General features: G+C 46.5%; 1 protein-coding gene across 2 annotated transcripts in view; it reads left to right on the top strand.

Annotated features, from left to right (window-relative positions):
- LOC121586024 (probable leucine--tRNA ligase, mitochondrial) overlaps positions 1-22090 on the top strand; it is a 43244-nt gene that overhangs the window by 5556 nt on the left and 15598 nt on the right. For both annotated transcript variants that reach the window (XM_041902442.1, XM_041902443.1), the window contains 10 exons: positions 986-1117; positions 10049-10140; positions 11655-11715; positions 11842-11931; positions 12445-12588; positions 15528-15635; positions 16568-16733; positions 18355-18459; positions 19078-19193; positions 19615-19898. In XM_041902442.1, coding sequence (XP_041758376.1) covers positions 986-1117; positions 10049-10140; positions 11655-11715; positions 11842-11931; positions 12445-12588; positions 15528-15635; positions 16568-16733; positions 18355-18459; positions 19078-19193; positions 19615-19898 — 1298 coding nt within the window. The remainder of the gene's footprint in view (positions 1-985; positions 1118-10048; positions 10141-11654; positions 11716-11841; positions 11932-12444; positions 12589-15527; positions 15636-16567; positions 16734-18354; positions 18460-19077; positions 19194-19614; positions 19899-22090) is intronic.

Raw genomic sequence — 22090 nt, 5'->3', positions numbered from 1 at the left:
TGACATCCAACCTTGTGTCACGACATTGTTACAAACCCACAATGCATCATGATTCAGCCCAGGCTTTCCACACAAAAGTCTTCAGTCCATCAATGAGCTCCAAGATAATTTGAGCCGTTGTTCTTGCCTATATAAAGGTTGTTTAGTCAGTCTGAGCTCATTGAGTTATTCAGCTATCTCTTGACCTTGGGTGATTCATACAGAGTGAAGTCCCAAATGGCACCCTATTTCCTATTTATTGCGCAGGTTGATGTTTATTGTCATGAGTCTTGTCATGGAGGCAGAACTGAGCGATTGCCCCTTAGATAAGCCAGCTGCAAAGTCAAAATTGGCTGTTTTGTAAAAATTTATGAAAACCAAAAATGTGCTTTTTGGTCTTAATTTAGGGTTAGGCATTAGCAGTGTGGGTTAGGGTTAAGGTTAGGATTAGGTTTAACATCTGATTCTATGACTTTGTGGCTGTGCCAGCTAGGGACCACTCTGCAGAGCTGCCTCCAGAACAAGTTTCATGATGAAAAACGTTAACCTGCATTTATTGCACTACTTTTAACTAGGGCCCGTAGGAAATATGGTGCCATTTGGGACGCAGTCCAGAGAGCCCCTCACTCTGCCATCTATCTGGCCTGGCTTGCCTTTCTCAAAGACACTGGGAATCATTAAAGAACTGCTGCCTCACACACTCTGGAAACCTGCTACAGCTGCACTTCGACATACAGACAGAAGAATCCAGGAGCTAGGAGTGTAGTCTAGCACTGACCTAGGCTATATAACTATTAGGACTATAGCACTGTTATAACACTGGCATGAACGTACAGTAAGCTATAAAACTGGTATTCCTACAATGTTAGTTGCGCTAATCACATGTTGCCAGACACAGATTTGTAGGGCTAGTTCCTGTCAAACATTTTGTATTATTATTGATTGCAAGGCTCTCGCAGCCTCATGAAGTCTATTTCCCTGAGCATTTGTTTGTTGTCTTCCCCAGAGTTCCCGTAGGAATACGTTTTATGTCCTGTCTATGTTCCCGTACCCCTCTGGCCGTCTCCACATGGGCCATGTACGGGTCTACACCATCAGTGATACCATCGGACACTTCCAGAGGATGAGGGGCCACCAGGTAATAATAACATATACCATTTAACAGACGGTTTTATCCAAAGCGACTGGCCATGATAGTAGCTGGAGGTTCAACTGTGAACATTTTCATTGTGAAAAGCTAAGCTGCCCATACTGGTAACTTTTATAATTTCTTCATCTCCTTTCCACTCCTCTATGCATGTCTGTCTCTATGGCTTTGTCTCTCTCTCTCTCTACATGCACACAAACTGTACTGTCACGACTCCAGGTTAGTCACGTAGAAGCACACAGCTGTGCAGCACTTTGTGTGCAGTCCTCAAGGCCACCGTCCGTTCTCACTCTCTTTACATCTTCTCTGGAGTGGAAGCCCTGATCATCGTCATTGCGGCCTTGATTTTCTGTCTAGTCTGAATCACAGTTGGCATCTGTTCTGCAGGAGGCTTGTGTGGAGGTTGTTTAAACTAAGAGAGATGCGGCTCTTCCTTTGCCTTCTCACTCAGCTCTTAAAGGTGCAATCTGGGATCTGGGAATGAGTTCAATTGTCATTTCAAAGGACATTTCCCCAGCCTCAACTTTCAGTTGTATACAAAAACAAGTGGTGGGGCTGCCATTTTGCTGAAAAAGGAATCGCATATTGTAGCTTTAAGAGTGCTCCCATTGTCCCTGGCCCAACGCTACACTGCACTTACCTAAGTGCTCTTAGCCACAAGACCACTTTTCAATGGGACTACCTACGCATGGCACATTACCAGACATGATTACGGCATAAAAAGGATTCATGTCAAAACAATTACTCTTTAAGTTGGTGAGCCCCTCTAAGACATCTGCCTTTAAGTGTTTCTGCAGGGGTAAGACAGGGAGGGAAGCAAGCTCCCCCTATCCATTCTAATGTGTTGACGACTCTCCTCCTCATAGAAAAGTGTGAGAGATGTGTTTAGGAGATATATGATGATCAGACCGTTGGTGTCCTATAAACCAGTGGTGACAAATGACTCCCCAGAGACACCATTCAGGACCAGGGACTGTCTGTCACTATGTGTCCCATAATGCAGCCAGTCACCCATAGCTTGACATGGTTACTAATTCATTCACTGTGACCCTCACCTATTTTTGTCACTCTTTGGCTATCTTCTTCACTCTCTCTCTATCTCCCCCTCCCCCCTCTCTCTGTTCCCCCTCTCTTACTCTCCCTCCCTCCCTCCCTCTGTATACTGTTCTAAACCATTACTCCATCCATTCTTCTCTTTGTCATGAAAACAACCCCCCCCCACCCCCCCTTGGCGAGACAGGCAGCGCCTCGTTTGGTGTGTGTTGTGTTGTAGGCCCTCCTCTCTCAGGCTATGTCCCAAATAGCACCAGATTCCCTTTATAGTGCATTCTTTTTTACCAGGGCTTTTTTACCAGGGCTCTGGTCCAAAGAAGTGCACTATATAGGGAATAGGGTGACATTTTGGATGAATCCTCAGGGGATGATTTAATATAGCCTGACAAAGTGCTGTCAGTGTTGTATGAGTGTGGCAAAACGGGCCTGTCATTGTTTTGTAAGCAGCAGGGTTTCGTTCCCTCCCACTCCGAGAGAGATGGATAGAGGTTGGAGAGAGACAGGTTCAGGACAAGCAGAGTGGGGACAGAGGAGGAGTTGAGTAATTATGACCACTATTGCTTGGGTCGTGTTCATTTTATTAGGCACCTAACGGAAGAAAACAGATTGAAGCAGGGAGGGACTGGTCCAATAAGAAATGTTCATTTTCCGTTGTAAAGCGTATTCCGTTGCGTGCCCTAATGAACACAACCCAGATGTTTCATCCATCACACTTGAGTCAATAAGCCCTCAGTGTTTAGCAATCCCTAAACAACCTGCTGTATGCCATGCAGCTGTGACTGTGACTGAATATATCTGCAGGTGTGTTTGTTGTGTGTTTGCTGCTCAAAGCTTTTCCCTGCTGGTTGTTTACTCAGCAAATACACTCATCCACTCACAGGGTCACAGTGTTGGCTACATTTCTTTCTTTTTCTTAGCAAGTAGGCTGCATCTGGGCTACTAGCAGTAAGGCTGTAATGCTGTCTTCCTAACCACTATTATTTTAGTTGTTGTATGGACCAGCCACTGTTTCAGTGGATTGACAGCTACCCGGTACTGCCCAAGGGGATATTTTTCTGTCAGCATCTGTTAGAGAGAAAGATAATCCATTTACTGTGTCCACACACACGTGTGCACACACACACACCAGAGAGAGAACAAGTTGTCTTCAACTAGTTCATTCGTTCAAGGAGATTACACAATTCCCTTCCCTGTAGCCTAGTTGTGGTGTGATGTTTAGTAAAATCCCTTCCCTTGTGCCTAGTTGTGGTGTGATGTTTAGTAAAATCCCTCCCCTGTAGCCTAGTTGTGGTGTGATGTTTAGTAAAATCCCTTCCCTGGTGCCTAGTTGTGGTGTGATGTTTAGTAAAATCCCTTCCCTGTAGCCTAGTTGTGGTGTGATGTTTAGTAAAATCCCTTCCCTGTAGCCTAGTTTTGGTGTGATGTTTAGTAAAATCCCTTCCCTGGTGCCTAGTTGTGGTGAGATGTTTAGTAAAATCCCTTCCCTGTAGCCTAGTTTTGGTGTGATGTTTAGTAAAATCCCTTCCCTGGTGCCTAGTTGTGGTGAGATGTTTAGTAAAATCCCTTCCCTGGTGCCTAGTTGTGGTGTGATGTTTAGTAAAATCCCTTCCCTGGTGCCTAGTTGTGGTGTGATGTTTAGTAAAATCCCTTCCCTATAGCCTAGTGTGGTGTGATGTTTAGTAAAATCCCTTCCCTGTAGCCTAGTTGTGGTGTGATGTTTAGTAGAATCCCTTCCCTGTAGCCTAGTTGTGGTGTGATGTTTAGACAAATCCCTTCCATGTAGCCTAGTTGTGGTGTGATATTTAGTAAAATCCCTTCCCTGTAGCCTAGTTTTGGTGTGATGTTTAGTAAAATCCCTTCCCTGTAGCCTAGTTGTGGTGTGATGTTTAGTAAAATCCCTTCCCTGGTGCCTAGTTGTGGTGTGATGTTTAGTAAAAACCCTTCCCTGGTGCCTAGTTGTGGTGTGATGTTTAGTAGAATCCCTTCCCTGTAGCCTAGTTGTGGTGAGATGTTTAGTAAAATCCCTTCCCTGGTGCCTAGTTGTGGTGTGATGTTTAGTAAAGCCCCTTCCCTGTATCCTAGTTCTGGTGTGATGTTTAGTAAAATCCCTTCCCTGGTGCCTAGTTGTGGTGTGATGTTTAGTAGAATCCCTTCCCTGTAGCCTAGTTGTGGTGAGATGTTTAGTAAAATCCCTTCCCTGGTGCCTAGTTGTGGTGTGATGTTTAGTAAAGCCCTTTCCCTGTATCCTAGTTGTGGTGTGATGTTTAGTAAAATCCCTTCCCTGGTGCCTAGTTGTGGTGAGATGTTTAGTAAAATCCCTTCCCTTGTGCCTAGTTGTGGTGTGATGTTTAGTCAAATCCCTTCCCTGTAGCCTAGTTGTGGTGTGATGTTTAGTAAAATCCCTTCCCTGTAGCCTAGTTGTGGTGTGATGTTTAGTAAAATCCCTTTCCTTGTGCCTAGTTGTGGTGTGATGTTTAGTAAAATCCCTTCCCTGGTGCCTAGTTGTGGTGTGAGGTTTAGTAAAATCCCTTCCCTGTAGCCTAGTTGTGGTGTGATGTTTCATAAAATCCCTTCCCTTGTGCCTAGTTGTGTTGTGATGTTTAGTCAAATCCCTTCCCTGTAGCCTAGTTGTGGTGAGATGTTTAGTGAAATCCCTTCCCTGGTGCCTAGTTGTGATGTTTAGTAATAATAATAATATAATATGCCATTTAGCAGACGCTTTTATCCAAAGCGACTTACAGTCATGCGTGCATACATTTTTGTGTATGGGTGGTCCCGGGGATCGAACCCACTACCTTGGCGTTACAAGCGCCGTGCTCTACCAGCTGAGCTACAGAGGACCACATAGTAAACATCCCTTCCCTTGTGCCTAGTTGTGGTGTGATGTTTAGTAAAATCCCTTCCCTGTAGCCTAGTTGTGGTGTGATGTTTAGTAAAATCCCTTCCCTGTAGCCTAGTTGTGGTGTGATGTTTAGTAAAATCCCTTCCCTTGTGCCTAGTTGTGGTGTGATGTTTAGTAAAAACCCTTCCCTGTAGCCTAGTTGTGGTGTGATGTTTAGGAAAATCCCTTCCCTGTAGTCTAGTTGTGGTGTGATGTTTAGTAAAATCCCTTCCCTTGTGCCTAGTTGTGGTGTGATGTTTAGTAAAATCCCTTCCCTGTAGCCTAGTTGTGGTGAGATGTTTAGTCAAATCCCTTCCCTTGTGCCTAGTTGTGGTGTGATGTTTAGTCAAATCCCTTCCCTTGTGCCTAGTTGTGGTGTGATGTTTAGTAAAATCCCTTCCCTTGTGCCTAGTTTGTCACACCCTGGCTCTGGGACTCTATATGTTGAGCCAGGGTGTGTATATTCTATGTGTTGTATTTCTGTGTTGGCCAGAGTGGTTCCCAATCAGAGGCAACGAGTGTCAGCTGTTGCTGGTTGTCTCTGATTGGGAGCCATACTTATAGAGGCTGTTTTCCCACATTAGTTGTGGGATCTTGTTCCTTTCGGTGTGTTCCTTTTGGTTTACATAGGACGTCACGGTATCGTTTATTGTTTTGTTGTTCGTGCATTCATTAAATAAAGAAGTATGTTCGTTCATCACGCTGCGCCTTGGTCCACTCACTCTGACGATCATGACAGAAGATCCCACCACTCCAGGACCAAGCAGCGTGTCCAGGAGCAGGCGGCCTGGACATGGGAGGAAGCGCCGGGAAAGGAGCTGGAGAGGTTGGCGATGGCCCAGGTGGGCAAATTGTGGTCCTGGGAGGACATGCTCGGGGGCAAAGGGCCATGGGCAAAGATTAAGGCCCTGGCGAGAGAGGAGCAACGGCGTCAACAGTGTCGTCGTCGGACGGACGAGAGGCAACCCCAGAACATGTTTAGGGGGGGGCACACGGCATGGGCGACGGGGCAGCAGGAGGCTGCCACAGGGCGTTTGGGAGATTAGGAGAGGAGGCCACCGGGGTTTGGGGGGCCAGAAGGCAGGTTGGCGGAGCCTGGATGGAGAGCAAAGCCAACTCCCGTACTCAGGCATGGCAGCATGAGGCTGGGCAGGTTCCGGGGTATGCGGAGCTGCGCACTGTGCCACGAGTGGTCCGGCATAGTCCGGTACGTCCTGTGCAAGCACCTCGCACGTGTCGTGCGAAGGTGGGCATGCAGCCAGGACGGAGTGTGCCGGCTCAGCGCTCGTGGCCTCCAGTGCCTCTCCTCGGTCCCGGATATCCTGCGCCAGTGTCACGTGCTGTTATGCCAGTACGGGTACACAGCCCTGCACGTCCTGTGCTGATGCCTCACACAGAGTGTGTGAAGGTAGGCATTCAGCCAGGACGGGTTGTGGCAGCTCTTCACTCCAGGTCTCCTATCCGTCTCCACAGCCCGGCCCGGCCTGTTCCTGCTCCTCGCACCAAGCCTACGGTGCGCGTCGCCAGCCCGGCCCGGCCTGTGCCTGCTCCTCGCACCAAGCCTACGGTGCGCGTCGCCAGCCCGGCCCAGCCTGTGCCTGCTCCTCGCACCAAGCCTACGGTGTGCGTCGCCAGCCCGGCCCGGCCTGTTCCTGCTCCTCGCACCAAGCCTACGGTGTGCGTCGCCAGGCCGGTCCGGCCTGTTCCTGCTCCTCGCACCAAGCCTACGGTGTGCGTCGCCAGCCCGGCCCGGCCTGTTCCTGCTCCTCGCACCAAGCCTACGGTGTGCGTCACCAGCCCGGTCCGGCCCGTTCCTGCTCCACGCACCAGGCCAGGGGTGCGCATCGTCAGCCCGGTCCGGTCCGTTCCTGCTCCACGCACCAAGCCAGGGGTGCGATCGTCAGCCCCGTCCGGCCCGTGGCTGCTCCACGCACCAAGCCAGGGGTGCGCATCGTCAGCCCGGTCCGGCCCGCTCCTGCTCCATGCACCAAGCCAGGGGGTGCGCGTCGTCAGTCCGGGCACAACCGTGCCTGGGTCACCGGTGCCTGGTCAGGTACCGGTCAGCTGCTCCACACCGGAGCTTAAGCAATCCGCTCCTACGATGTCCAGTCCAGCTCCAGCCAGCGGGGCCAGACCGGACCAGGGGCGCTACGGGGGGATTATTGGAGGGTGGTGGGCAAGCCCGGAGCCGGAACCACCACCGAGGAGGAATGCCCACCCAGCCCTCCCCTGGTTTGTTTATGTTTAGGCGCAGTCGCAGTCCGCGCCTTTAGGGGGGGGGTACTGTCACACCCTGGCTCTGGGACTCTATATGTTGAGCCAGGGTGTGTGGATTCTATGTGTTGTATTTCTGTGTTGGCCAGAGTGGTTCCCAATCAGAGGCAACGAGTGTCAGCTGTTGCTGGTTGTCTCTGATTGGGAGCCATACTTATAGAGGCTGTTTTCCCACATTAGTTGTGGGATCTTGTTCCTTTCGGTGTGTTCCTTTTGGTTTACATAGGACGTCACGGTATCGTTTGTTTTGTTGTTCGTGCATTCATTAAATAAAGAAGTATGTTCGTTCATCACGCTGCGCCTTGGTCCACTCACTCTGACGATCTTGACATAGTTGTGGTGTGATGTTTAGTCAAATCCCTTCCCTGTAGCCTAGTTGTGGTGAGATGTTTAGTAAAATCCCTTCCCTGGTGCCTAGTTATTTACATTTTTACATTTTAGTCATTTAGCAGACGCTCTTATCCAGAGCGACTTACAGTTAGTGAGTGCATACATTTTTCAAAGTTGTGGTGTGATGTTTAGTAAAATCCCTTCCCTGTAGCCTAGTTGTGGTGTGATGTTTAGTAAAATCCCTTCCCTGTAGCCTAGTTGTGGTGTGATGTTTAGTAAAATCCCTTCCCTGTAGCCTAGTTGTGGTGTGATGTTTAGTAAAATCCCTTCCCTGTAGCCTAGTTGTGGTGTGATGTTTAGTAAAATCCCTTCCCTGTTGCCTAGTTGTGGTGTGATGTTTAGTGGTTAGACTGTCTGTGGCTCTGTTCTGCTTTCAGCCTACAACTCGTCTCTTCACAGATGGAACCAGAGCTTTTGGGATTTGTGTGTGGGTGGACACATACACTTTAGCATAGCCGTGCCAATATGTTGCATGCCCAAAATCAGCCACCTCCCCTGGGACTCCTGTCTTTCAGGCTGTCCTGCTGGTCTGGATGGACAAGTCACTCCCTAAAATACATCTAAGTCCTCCACTCTGTAGACAGGTTGCTCTCTTAGCTCCTCCTCTATCCATAGGTGAACCATTGGTTATCCATAGGTTAAATGTAGGCAATACAGTCGTAGTGGGGGAGTTAGAGATTTGACTTTGGGCCTGGGGTTGTTGTGGAGCATCGACTGTTAAAAAGGGATGATGGTTTGTCTCTGACATAGTCTCTTTGGGCTGATGTAACTTTGAGAAATGAACCGAGGCAGACAGCCTGTCCTGTCCGTCAGGAGTTCCTCTCTTCTCTACAACAGGTCTGCTAAAGGTCCTCCTCACTACATTAGATAATGGGCACATTTAAACCGAAAAAACGGTGTATTAACACGGCAAGCACATCTATTTTAATGATCGTAGGGACGTATTTATATTTATAGATCTACAGGTACTAATTTCTCTGGTCAATGTCTGTATATTTTACCTTGGCACCAGGTGCTCACTTAGACTAATAACATCTAGCACTCAGCTTTACAAATTAGACCCAGGCAGTTACCAAGGATACCGATTCGTCTGACTCGTTAGTCGATGCACACTCCTCTCCTCTCCTGTCCCCCTCTCTCTCTTTCTCTCTCTCTCTCTCTCTCTCTGCTTCTCTTCCATTCTCCTCTCTTCTCCACTCCTGTCCCTTTATTGCCTCTCCTCTGTTTTCTTTCTCTTCAGTAAGTGTATGGGTGGAAGAAAAGCGAAGGATCAAGAAGGAATAGAGAAGGGTGGAGAAGGGGTTATCAATTCTTAATAGTATTGTGAGAAGTGGAGGGAAGGAGGGAAATAAGTGAGAAAACACATTATGAGGAGGAGAGGGGTGAAAACAAGTAAGGGTTGAATAGAAAAGAGGGTTGGGGGGGGGAGACTGACTGCAAGCAAGCAAAAGCTGGGAGCCTGTGTAAACGTCTGATCACATCGGTCAGTGCTGAAAAGTACAATGCCTTACAACACAACATCCCCATACTGAATGTGAATGAAATATAGATGATGATGATCCAAACAGAGAGGCCTTGATTCCTATTACCATCCTCCACTTAACACATCCAATCAGACCAACGCCAGTATGTTCCCTCCCATTCTAATGTTTAACTCACATTAGGCCTTTATGGGCCTGTGCACAGCCACACATGCATTAGATGTTTAAATGTTCCCTCACCTCTCTGCCTTACACTCTGGTTGTGTTTAACAGCTTGTACGTACAGTACAGGCCTTCTGGCATAGAACAGAGATTATGGATAATGAGATGGGATAGGTAAACACTGTTGTGCATGTTTAAAGATGCATGCAAGACTGTATTACAGTCAAATGCTCTTGTACAGCCTTCGGGCCTTGTAGTTGATGTTCTTTACTAGGGATAATAATATAATAATAATATGGCATTTAGCAGACGCTTTTATCCAAAGCCACTTATAGTCATGTGTGCATACATTTTTACGTATGGGTGGTCCCGGGGATCGAACCCACTACCCTGGCGTTACAAGCGCCATGCCCTACCAATTGAGCTACAGAGGAGTGCTTGAGCACTCTCAAACAGGCCTGTGTTAAAGGGATATACTGAAAAGTCAGGTGTGATATGTTCACGTATGGTCTCTGTGCCGGTTTGTTGTGTCTGAAGCACAGCTATAGCTGTATTAGTAATTGCCTTGACTAAAAGGGGACAAATAAATGATTTTTACATTGAATTGAACTGTTATCTTGGGGGCTGTGTGTAACAGCCAGGTGTGATATGTAACTGATTTCTGTATAACTGTGTTTTTAGGTGCTAAACCCAATGGGCTGGGATGCTTTTGGACTCCCAGCAGAGAATGCTGCCATCGAGAGAGGCCTTGACCCAGAGGAATGGACTAAGAGGTACAATACAAGATATGACACAAACACTTCCCTCTCTCTCTCTCTCTCTCTCTCTCTCTCTCTCTCTCTCTCTCTCTCTCTCTCTCTCTCTCTCTCTCTCTCTCTCTCTCTCTCTCTCTCTCTCTCTCTCTCTCTCTCTCCTCTCCCCCCCTTCTCTCTCTCTCTCTCTCTCTCTCTCTCTCTCAATTAATTCTCAAATTAAGGGCTTTATTGGCATGGGAAACGTATGTTAACATTGCCAAAGCAAGTGAAGGAGATAGTAAACAAAAGTGAAATAAAATATTAACAGTAAACATTACACTCAGAAGTTTCAAAAGAATAAAGACATTTCAAATGTCATATTATGTATATATACAGTGTTGTAACAATGTGCAAAGAGTTAAAGTACAAATGGGAAAATAAATAAACATAAATATGGGTTGTATTTACAATGGTGTTTGTTCTTCACTGGTTGCCCTTTTCTTGTGGCAACAGGTCACAAATCTTGCAGCTGTGATGGCACACTGTGGTTTTTCACCCAGTAGATAAGGGAGTTTATCAAAATTGGGTTTGTTTTCGAATTCTTTGTGGATCGCTGTAATCTGAGGGAAATATGTGTCTCTAATATGGTCATACATTTGGCAGGAGGTTAGGAAGTGCAGCTCAGTTTCCACCTCATTTTGTGGGCAGTGTGCACATAGCCTGTCTTCTCTTGAGAGCCAGGTCTGCCTACGGCGGCCTTTCTCAATAGCAAGGCTATGCTCACTGAGTCTGTACATAGTCAAAGCTTTCCTTAAGTTTGGGTCAGTCACAGTGGTCAGGTATTCTGCCACTCTGTACTCTCTGTTTAGGGCCAAATAGCATTCTAGTTTGCTCAGTTTTTTTGTTTGTTCTTTCCGATGTGTCAAGTAATTCTCTTTTTGTTTTCTCATGATTTGGTTGGGTCTAATTGTGTTGTTGTTGTTGTCCTGGGGCTGTGTGGGGTCTGTTTGTGTTTGTGAACAGAGCCCCAGGACCAGCTTACTTAGGGGACTCTTCTCCAAGTCCATCTCTCTGTAGGTGATGGCTTTGTTATGGAAGGTTTGGGAATCGCTTCCTTTTAAGTGGTTATAGAATTTAACGGCTCTTTTCTGGATTTTGATAATTAGCGGGTATTGGCCTAATTCTGCTCTGCATGCATTATTTGGTGTTTTACGTTGTACACGGAGGATGTTTTTGCAGAATTCTGCATGCAGAGTCTCAATTTGGTGTTTGTCCCATTTTGTGAATTCTTGGTTGGTGAGCGGACCCCAGACCTTATAACCATAAAGGGCAATGGGTTCTATAACTGATTCAAGTATTTTTAGCCAGATCCTAATTGGTAGTCTCTCTCTCTCTCTCTCTCTCTCTCTCTCTCTCTCTCTCTCTCTCTCTCTCTCTCTCTCTCTCTCTCTCTCTCTCTCTCTCTCTCTCTCTCTCTCTCTCTCTCTCTCTCTCTCTCTCTCTTTCTCATTCCCCCTAACGTCCTCCTCTCCCTTGTCTGTCTCCGTCCCCAGTAATATCCAGTCCATGCGGGAGCAGCTCGACAGCCTAGGGCTCTGCTTTAATTGGGACAAGGTGAGTAATGAGAGGAGCTGAGCACCACCTCCAACCTTCTAGTGGGAGGCTCTGTGTGGGTGGATTACTCTCTTTTCTCTTGTGCGTGTGTATGAATCATCTTGTGGATCCCTCTCCTCTGACCAGGAGGTGACCACCTGCCTGCCAGACTACTACAGGTGGACCCAGTGGCTGTTCGTCAAGCTCTTCAAGGCAGGACTGGCCTATCAGAAAGAGGTAGGTTCAGTGGCCTTGAATCTGTCCAATCCTTGTCATTGGCTGTGTCTCAATAGTCTAAAGTGGGTTTCCTCTCTTCATCTCCTTTCCATCTCTGCTGACGAGGAGATGACAATACTTTAGACTAATGTGATGCAGTCATGCCCCTGGTATTGTCATGGGCCTGTGTAGAGCTCCAGGGAGGCAGGATGAGGGAGACACACCCCAGGAGGATGACTCAGGCAGGCCACAGAGGCTCACAGAGGCCTGGGGAACAGTCTTCAGTAACTATGGAGCCTCCTGTGGCTTTGTGAGGAAAACATATTTTGTCTAGTAGATTACAGACCATCGGAAAATCTGTGCTGTAGTGGAGGGGTCATGTAATTTAATCAGATACAAGCTATTTTGGCACTCATATCAGGAAACATCTGTCTCTTTCTTTGATTGGATCAGCTTCTGTGATGTTGGCTTATGTCTGTCTTTGTGTCTGTGTGTATTTGTAGTAATTGGCATGTGTGTGTGTGTTTGTTCCAGGCGGTGGTGAACTGGGACCCCGTGGACCAGACGGTGTTGGCTGATGAGCAGGTGGATGAGAGCGGGCGCTCCTGGAGGTCTGGAGCTCTGGTGGAGCAGAAACTACTCAGGCAGTGGTTCATTAAGACAACCAACTACGCCAAGGTAAGTGTGTGTGTGTGTGTGTGTCTCGTGCACATTGCGGGTGTGTTGGTAATAAGCCCGTCAGCAGCAATAAGGGTCAAAGGGATTCCTATCACATCAATCTCGCCACCTGCGCCATTTGGCATAATCTGATTGGCTGGCTACATTAGAGGCTGTGTGAGAATGGAAGGGGGGGGAGACCCCTCTGATGTCAATCACTGCAGACACCATGGCAGCAGCTTTAGCCCTGGCTATGGAACAAACCTGGGCTCAAGTAGGATTTGTTTTCTTTCAAATACTTTAGCTGTGATTGAGTGATCTTACCTGGCACAATGGAACCAATGGACTAGTTCCAAACTGCAAAGCCCACCCATCTGGAACTTCAGACTGGGTCAATCAAATGCTCAGAGTATTTGAAAAAAAAAAAATTACTACCTGAACCCAGCCCTGGCTGTGTAATCAGCAGCCTGCTGAGAATGTCATTCCCAGGCTGGCCTCGCCGGTCCTGGCCAGTCAGACTGATGAGAAACCTCCACGTCTCCAGCAGCAGGGTCTCATAATCACTACCAGCCACTACCAGCTACACTCTGGGTTGAAATTACCCTCTCTGGAGATTTATTCCACTCATGGGTTGGGCAGCGCACTCACAGGCTGAAGAGCGTGCACGCACGCAATCACACACATACACACACACACACACACACACACAGGCAGGCAGCTTGAACCTGGGCACATGGAGCGAGAGTAACTGGAGGTGCGCTGATTCAAACCTCTCCAGATGAGGAATGGTTGGTACTGAGAGGCTCTGAGTGGAAGCCTTCCAAACCTGTCTGATTGGTGGGCCAGAAGGTCAGGTTCCCTATGCTGATAGATTCATGCTGCTAGAGCCTTGATTGATAAGGGTTGATTGATGTGTGCGTGCTGCTGGTACCATTTCCAGTTCCCCCACTTCCCCTGGCCCCTGGTAAAGACATACACTTGTCGCTCACACATTAACCAGCAGGCTTCAACTGTATGACCCAGTAACTGCACTTTATCTCTGAGATTCACTCACACACACACACACCACACACATACACACACACACACACACACACACACGATGAACACAATTAATAATTACATTGACAATAGATGTTTTCTATTTCATGCATAATCACACACTCATGGACTCACTCATTTGAACACATCACACTGTAGTGTCATGTAAATCAACACAGTGGCATTCACTTCAATTACCAGCCTCACACAGACTTTACACATACAGTACATTCATCATTTTACACAGGCATACAAACATACACACTCTATTAAGCTTTGCTAGATTGTTCCGTAGGCAGCCTGAGATATATTCACATGCATGTGTTAGGGTGATAAAATATTTCATGTATGAACGCATGTAGGAGAGATGCTCCAAAAGATGCAGGGAAACCCACACACACACTCACACACACAGACATTGACACACACACTAAAAAACCTTAGCCACCCTCACTTTATTGATATAGCATTTTATAGCTTTGCTAGGTTGCCATGGATACCCTTGGAATTGGCCCAGCCATAGGCCTACATCTCTGGTTAAACCCTCAGGTTTATGTGGCTCCATTGATGTCGCTTCTTTTCTGGAGACAGACACTATTTTTATTTTTTATTTTTTTCTCTTCATCTCATGATTTGAGCAGAGTACCACCTCACCTCAGTTCCCCTCAGCAGGTTTGTTTTTGGTGTCAATGCCGTGACACCTCGAGGCGGGGTGTCTCAGACACCACAGCCTGCTGGCAGCCAGGCTGTACGCTCACACTGGCATTGTTGCTAGGCTGCTTGACTGACACAAAGACACCAGCATTTATGGCAAGACATCTCTTTCTCACTCTCTCAGATTCTGTCTCTCTCTCTCCCTCTCTCTCTCTCTCTCTCTCCATCCATGCTTTAGAAACAGTGAAATAACAGTGATACACACTGCAATTACAATCATCCTTATCTCCGTTGTTAGTATTGGTTGTATTTATGTTATTAGTGTTATTACAGTGTGTTGGATAGAGATCTCAGAGGGTGGCTAGGTAATGGGTTGTGACAGTGGGGGAGAGGGATATCAAATTGGTGCTGTTGCCTTTTTATATTCTCCATTCAGACAGAAGAGGAACCCAGCTGGGGCTTTCTGGCCTGCCCCTTGTTGTTATGCATAGCTTCCTTTTAGAAGTATGTGTGTGTCTTTCTCTCTCTCTTTCTCTCTACATCTGTCTCTCTCTCTCTCTCTCTCTCTCTCTCTCTCTCTCTCTCTCTCTACATCTGTCTCTCTCTCTCTCTCTCACATCTGTTCTCTCTCTCTCTCTCTCTCTCTCTCTCTCTCTCTCTACATCTGTCTCTCTCTCTCTCTACATCTGTCTCTCTCTCTCTCTCTCTCTTTCTCTCTCTACATCTGTCTCTCTCTCTCTCTCTCACATCTGTCTCTCTCTCTCTCTCTCTTCGCTCTCTCTTCATCTGTCTCTCTCTCACTCTCTCTTCATCTGTCTCTCTCTCTTCATCTGTCTCTCTGTCTCTCTCATCTGTCTGTCTGTCTCTCTCTCTCTCTCTCTCTCTCTCTCTCTCTCTCTCTCTCTCTCTCTCTACATCTGTCTCTCTCTCTCTCGTTATGAAACTGTTGTTGAGAATGAGTGAGGGAGTCATGAGCGATTGCTTTGTGATAAACGGAAAAGTAGGCCGGGTGGAGGTCAGGATTTCTAAAATCCCTCTGACTGCATAATGTGACACGAGGCAGACTGTGTTATTGTGCCAGGAGATTGGCTGAGCTTTGGAAGAGCCTCTCAGGATACAGAGGAAGAGTCAATGATGTGCTGATCTGGGACTTGAACCCAGTGAGTGTTCTCCAAACGTATACAGTATCTTCATCTGACATTACAATATGATTTAACATCTTATGTCAGGATTTTTTATTTATTATGTATTTCTCTCTCTCCCAGCCCCTGCTGGACGCCCTAGCAGAGCTGCCAGAATGGTACGGGGTCAAGGCCATGCAGGCCAACTGGATTGGAGACTGCACCGGCTGCTACTTCGACTTCCACCTCAAGGTTAGACTCACATCTCTCATCCGTTCCCTCTTGTCAGTCATCCTGCTTTAGTTTAGACTACTTAGTCTTCCAGGTATAAACATTTGAATGTATTCTAGGATTATCACTAGGATTATCACTGAGATTCTCACCTGCTGATAGGCTACATCATTCTCATTCAGCAAGCAGCACGCGTCGTCCCTCTGCAAGCAGCAATTTACTCAAACATAGTGACTGTGTGGCTGTGTGTTTATTTGCATTGAACTATCTAAATGCACTTTTAGAATGTTGAAAGAGTATTGACATTCTAAAATGGTTTTGCTTAAAGCCTACTGTGAACTCCAGTCACCCCAGTCATCGAACTCTCCTTGCAACAGATGGAGGAAATGTATTAGGCCAGCTAGTTGATGCCTTCCTTCCTTATTAAAATCGTTATCACATTTCTGGAAAGGGGGTGGTTATGACTTTCTGAGTGTGCGTGTGTGCATGTGCGCGCGCGTGTGTGTGTGTAGGAGGGGGGGTTCTCATAAATCAGTCAGAACCTGGCAGAGTGGGTAATTAAAAGTAGTGCCAGCGGTCGTTTTGTAGATGGGAAGCAGGAACCAGTCCCATTACATCTTTAACATTGTCAAGGGTGTTCTGTACTAAATGACTCCCAGAGTAGCTACTTAAGATCTGTATTATGATTCTGTATTTTTGGTGACAATTTAATGGGATTTCTGTCAGGCGATAGCATGTTAACGCATTAACGTTAAAAACATGATCAATTGCTAAATATTGCACACACACCTCACTACGTTTTTTTCTTTTTTTCTTACCAACTAGTGTTATGTTTTGTTTTTTAACTGTGTCCTGCTTTACCCTGCTCAACAACAAATGTAACAAAGTTACTGTCCTGTCATGTATTTATCCATAAACCGTGTGTGTGTCTGTCTATCCTTCCCTCCATGCAGGTGAATGGGGAGGAGACGGGGGAGACTCTAGCAGGCTACACCTCCAGCCCAGAGGCAGTGTTTGGGGCTGCCTACCTGTCCATCCTCCCCTCCCACAGATTGCTCCATGGTACCAGCCCAGTCCGCTCAGCCCTGGAGAGAGCCCTGCAGACACTGTCCAGACCTGGTAGTCTGTGGTCATTTTTTAAGTGGTGCTTTTATCCAAAGTGGCTTACAGTAAATATGTATTATATGTGGCCCATTGTAACTCTGTCAGAGCAATGCCACGTTTTTGATCAAGTATACTGAACAAAAATATTAAATCAAAATGCAACAATTTCAAAGATTTTACTGAGTTACAGTTCATATAAGGAAATCAGTCAATTCATTAAGCCCTAATCTATGGATTTCACATGACTGGGAATACAGATATGCATCTGTTGGTCACAGATGCCTTAAAAGAAATGGGCCTCACAATGGGCCTCAGGATCTCGTCACTGTATTTCTGTGCATTCAAATTGCCATCGATAAAATGCAATTGTGTTCGTTGTCCATAGCTTATGCCTGCCCATACCAAAACCCCACCAGTACCATGGGGCACTCTGTTCACAATAATAATATAATAATATGCCATTTAGCAGACGCTTTTATCCAAAGCGACTTATAGTCATGTGTGCATACATTTTTACGTATGGTCAATGATGACATCAGCAAATCGCTCGCCCACAGGATGCCATACACGTGGTCTGCGGTTGTGAGGCCAGTTGGACGTACTGCCAAATTCTCTAAAACAACGTTTGAGGTGGCTTATGGTAGAGAAATGATCATTAAATTCTCTGGCAACAGCTCTGGTGGACATTCCTGCAGTCAGCATGCCAATTGCACACCCTCAAAACTTGAGACATCTGTGGCATTGTGTTGTGTGACAAAACTGCACATTTTAGAGTGGCCTTTTATTGTCCCCAGCAAAAGGTGTACCTATGTAATGATCATGACGTTTAATCAGCTTCTTGATATGCCACACCTGTCAAGTGGATGGATTATCTTGGCAAAGGAGAAATGCTCACTAACAGGGATGTAAACAAATTTATGCACAGCATTTGAGAGAATTAAGCTTTTTGTGTGGATGGAACATTTCTGGGATCTTTTATTTCAGCTCATGAAACATGGGACCAACACTTTACATGTTGCGTTTAGATTTTTGTTCAGTGTATTATAGAGAATTACTGGCTGTTAGTAGTTGATTTTGGATGTTGATGTTGAGTTTAGTGCTTGCTCACGCTAAAATGAAACACAGTGCAACACAGGTACATACATTTGGTTTTTCTGGAGGTTATGTCCAGAGATATGTAATACATGTTTCTGTCAAATAGATATCTGTGTATTGGTGTATATGTGTGTGAGCAGCACTTATCGTGTGTGTGTGTGTGTAGAGAGACAGTTGTGCATGGGTATACCCTCCAGGATATGTTATGTGTTTCTCTGCTGCTCTTCTCCCGGTGCCTCTGTGTGTTTTACTTGGGATTCCCCTGAATCTCTCTCTTTATCTTTATCAAACTTTCTCGCTCTCTCTTTCTCCCTCTCTTTCTCTCACTCCCCCACCTCTCTCCCTCTCTGTCTCGCTCAATCTATGCTCTCTCTTTCTCTCTATCCTCTCTCTCTTTTTTGCTGTCTCTCTCACTGTCACGCTGTCTGTCTTTATCTATCCCTCTCTCTCTTTATCTCTTCTCTCTCTGATTGTTGATAATGAGGCACCAGGGGAGAAGCTCTCCCTCGCTGACTCCTGAACTCTGACCTTTAACCCCCAGACTGCCTGACAGAGGTCACCGCCCACAACCTATTTACCGGTCAGGAACTTCCCCTGATCATCTCCAGCAAGCAGGAGTTTGAGGGTCATCTAGACACGGTCATAGGTACGTGGATGTGTGTGTGGGTTTGAACGTCCACATGGCTTGCACATACAGTATGTACTCACTGTGTATTATTGACCTTTGAAGCTTTTATTCGTCTCTCTATTTCATGAATCACGTTCAGCCTGTCCCTGTGTCCTGTACATGTTTGTAGATGTCACTGTGCCAGTGTGTCCTTGAGCCTGCAGTGTGTCTCTGTCATACTCTGGGCGTTCGGCTGATGTTGTACAATGATGTAACCTTAACTCTCTAGAAGGAGTTCCCTGCTTGGTGCTTTGGGTGTTTGTCCACGAGGAGGCAATACCCATGAAGAACTAGCCATATCCCAGCAACCCGCAGCCCCCCATTTGTAGGCCCGTGGACCAATTTCAACTCAGTCGGGGTCTCAACTTACTGTTGAGAGTTAGAATTATACAATACACAAGGTGCAATTTCATAATGAGTTCCGTTTTTGTGGCCCCCACCCCAATCAAGTTGCCAATCCCTGTTCTAGGTAAAGACGGCCCCTGAGACACCTAATTCTCAACAGATAGGCTCCCTAAAGTGGAGTTGTTTACTGTGTGTGTGCATGCTGGTGTGCACGTGTGTGTGACAAATGTACCACGTGTGTGTCCCTGGCAGGTATCCCTGACAGCAGTGTGGAGGATGCTTCTGTGGCCAGGGCTCTGGGTCTGAGCTGGAGCCCAGTCCTGAAGAGCCAGGAGGATGGAACGCACACACTGCTCAACTCTGCTGAGGTCTGTTTGGACACACAGCAACACACACTGTCACTCTACACAACGTTACCAGTAAACCAGCTTTTCAGTCATTATACAGATTGTATGCCACTCAGACATTGCTCGTCCTAATATTTATATATTTCTTAATTCCATTCTTTTACTTTTAGATTTGTATGTATTGTTGTGAATGGTTAGAGACTGCTGCACTGTTGGAGCTAGGAACACAAGCATTTCGCTACACCCGCAATAACATCTGCTAAATATGTGTATGTGACCAATAAAATGTGATTTGATTTGATTTTATGGTTATTAATGGAAGACCCCTATTTATGGTTGAATTAAGTATTGGCAAGTAGCTGAGTTTTGTTGAATTCATGTGTGTTTGAGCTTCTAAACTGTCGTCCTGTTCTCTCTCCATCTATCCACCTCTTCTGTGTAGTTCACAGGCCTCAGCAGGGAGGAGGCTTTTGACTCCATTACCCAGAAGGCCAGAGAGAGAAAAGTGGGTGGCCACCTGACCAGCTCCAAGCTCAGGGATTGGCTTATTTCCCGGCAGCGGTACTGGGGAACGCCCATCCCCATGGTGCATTGTGGGTCTTGTGGTCCTGTGGCGGTCCCTGAGGATCAACTTCCAGTCACCCTGCCCAAACTACTGTCTCTTACGGGGAAGGGGGCATCCCCTCTGGAGCACGCTGATGACTGGATCAGCTGTACCTGTCCCAGGTGAGAACACTGATACTGAGTGAGGTGTGAGAACACTTTAGTTGCATCCCAAATGGCACTCTATTCCCTATGTAGCGCACTGCTCTTGACCAGGGCCCATCGGCCTGGGTCAGAATTGAATGCCATCTGATCAAATGTCCAGTTTGGATGTGAACACTGGTACTGAAAGTTGGACTGCAAGTTCATAGCTAGTTCACAAACATAAGTGATGGAGTTCACTTTATTCCACTTATATTAAAATCAAATCATTTTTTTCAAGGTCGCATATCTTTCTCAATGGTTAGTCAGCGACTCTCTCTCTTGCTCTTAGGTTCAAGCAATTATTTCTGGTGCTTTCAGTTTTCTACTCTATCAGTTCTCCCTTTCTGCCTGTACTAAAAGTCAGGATAAATGAGTCCAAGGCCAGATCAGCTTTGAGTACTGACACCCTCTCTGTGAGTTCGGAGAGTACACAGGATGAATCCCAAATGCAACCCTATTCCCTAAATAGTGCACTACTTTTCACCAGAGCCCTATGGGTCATGGTCAAAAGAAGTGCACTATAAAGTGAATAGGGTGCCATTACGGATGCATCCTGTGTACTCTCTGAACTCACAGAGAGGGTGTCAGTACTCAAAGCTGATCTAGCCTTGGACTCATTTATCCAGATTTTTAGTACATTCAACCACTATGTATTGAGGATATGAATACCGGCAAATGTTTTAATACACAGGGACCAGGGTTATGTAATCAGTGACAGATGTCGCAGTGGTTATATAAACCAGCTGAGGCCTACATGCCGGGCATGTCTGTGCCCCCACCACACACACACACACCAGGACCAGGGTTATGTAATGAGTGACAGATGTCACAGTGGTTATATAAACCACTGAGGCCGCGGCCAGGGTTATGTAATAGTGAGTGTCAGTGGTTATATAAACCAGCTGGGGCTACATGCAGGGCATGTCTGCGCTTCCACCACACACACACACACACACACACACACACTGCTCGTTAAACGGCGGCTGCATCCCAGATGGCACCCTATTTCCTATATGGTGCACTACTTTGACCAAGGCCACAGGGCAAACCCAGCTTCTCATGATGAAGACCCTTACCAACACAGGATTGCTTCATGGGGAGATTCCTCCTTGAAAAGAATAATAGTTCCATGATTGGAAGTGGAATTGTGGTACAGTAACTAGGAAATGCTGTTTCAACAGCTCAGCCAGACCGTCATACAGAGAGAGAGATGGGGTCGTCTGGTCTGACGGCTAGATCCAGAGACGGTCTCCTCCTCCTCCTCTTCCGTGTCTCTCCATCTCTTGTTGACGGCGTCAGAGGAAATTCGCTCTCTTAACTTAACGATCATGTCCAATTAACCGTGTACAGAAAGTGTTTGATGGGAGATGGTGGGGGAGATGGAGTTTTAACTGTCTGTCTCGTCCTTGAGAAGTAATTTCCTCCACCGCTGATATTGTCTCTGCTCCCTGTCTGCCTACTGCTGTGAATTGGCCTGCTCCCTGTCTGCCTACTGCTGTGAATTGGCCCCTCAGTTGAACCCTGTGTGTGATTAGTCCAGCTAGCTTGCAACGCCAGGATAGTGGTTTTGATTCCTGTTTTGGCTTGCCTGGTGACATCACCAGGCGATATAAATTAATAGACCAATAACAAAGAGAGTTCCAAACCTCTCTGCCAATAACAGCTAGTTATCAGGTTACATATCTCTCCCATTAGGCCCCCTCCAATTCGGTCCCTCACTCCCAAACAGTCGTAGCTAGATTCTTGCTTGAGAAATAATTTGTTGCTAAAAAAGCCATTTTTGTTTATTTTTTACCATTTGAATGCAAAACTATTACAGTAAGGTACTTCATTGTTCTTGCTTCTGATGCCACATCTGTTTGAGAGGCTTCTGCCCCATTCTGGCACGCACACACCCGCAATGCACTTTCAGTTTCATTTTGCTATCTGGTTGAAATTGTAGCTCTAAAATCAGCCTATATACAGCAGGACAGGACAGAACCATAGTCATAGATAGCACGTGTCCAGGCAATCACAGCCCCCCAGGTGTCTGAAACTGTCCGTCTGTCGAAATGACAATCTGGACCCTGAATGGTCGATCAGAGGGAAAACCACAGGGGAGTGGTGTACAGCCGCATGGAATTCTTGGAATACTATAATTCCTCTGTTCTGTGTGGTTTTTCCATTTATTT

The sequence above is a fragment of the Coregonus clupeaformis genome, chromosome 17 (genome assembly GCF_020615455.1).
Source record: "Coregonus clupeaformis isolate EN_2021a chromosome 17, ASM2061545v1, whole genome shotgun sequence".
Lineage (NCBI taxonomy): Eukaryota > Metazoa > Chordata > Actinopteri > Salmoniformes > Salmonidae > Coregonus > Coregonus clupeaformis.
The sequence above is the reverse complement of the archived record's forward strand: the minus strand, read 5'-3'. Positions and strand labels throughout refer to the sequence as shown.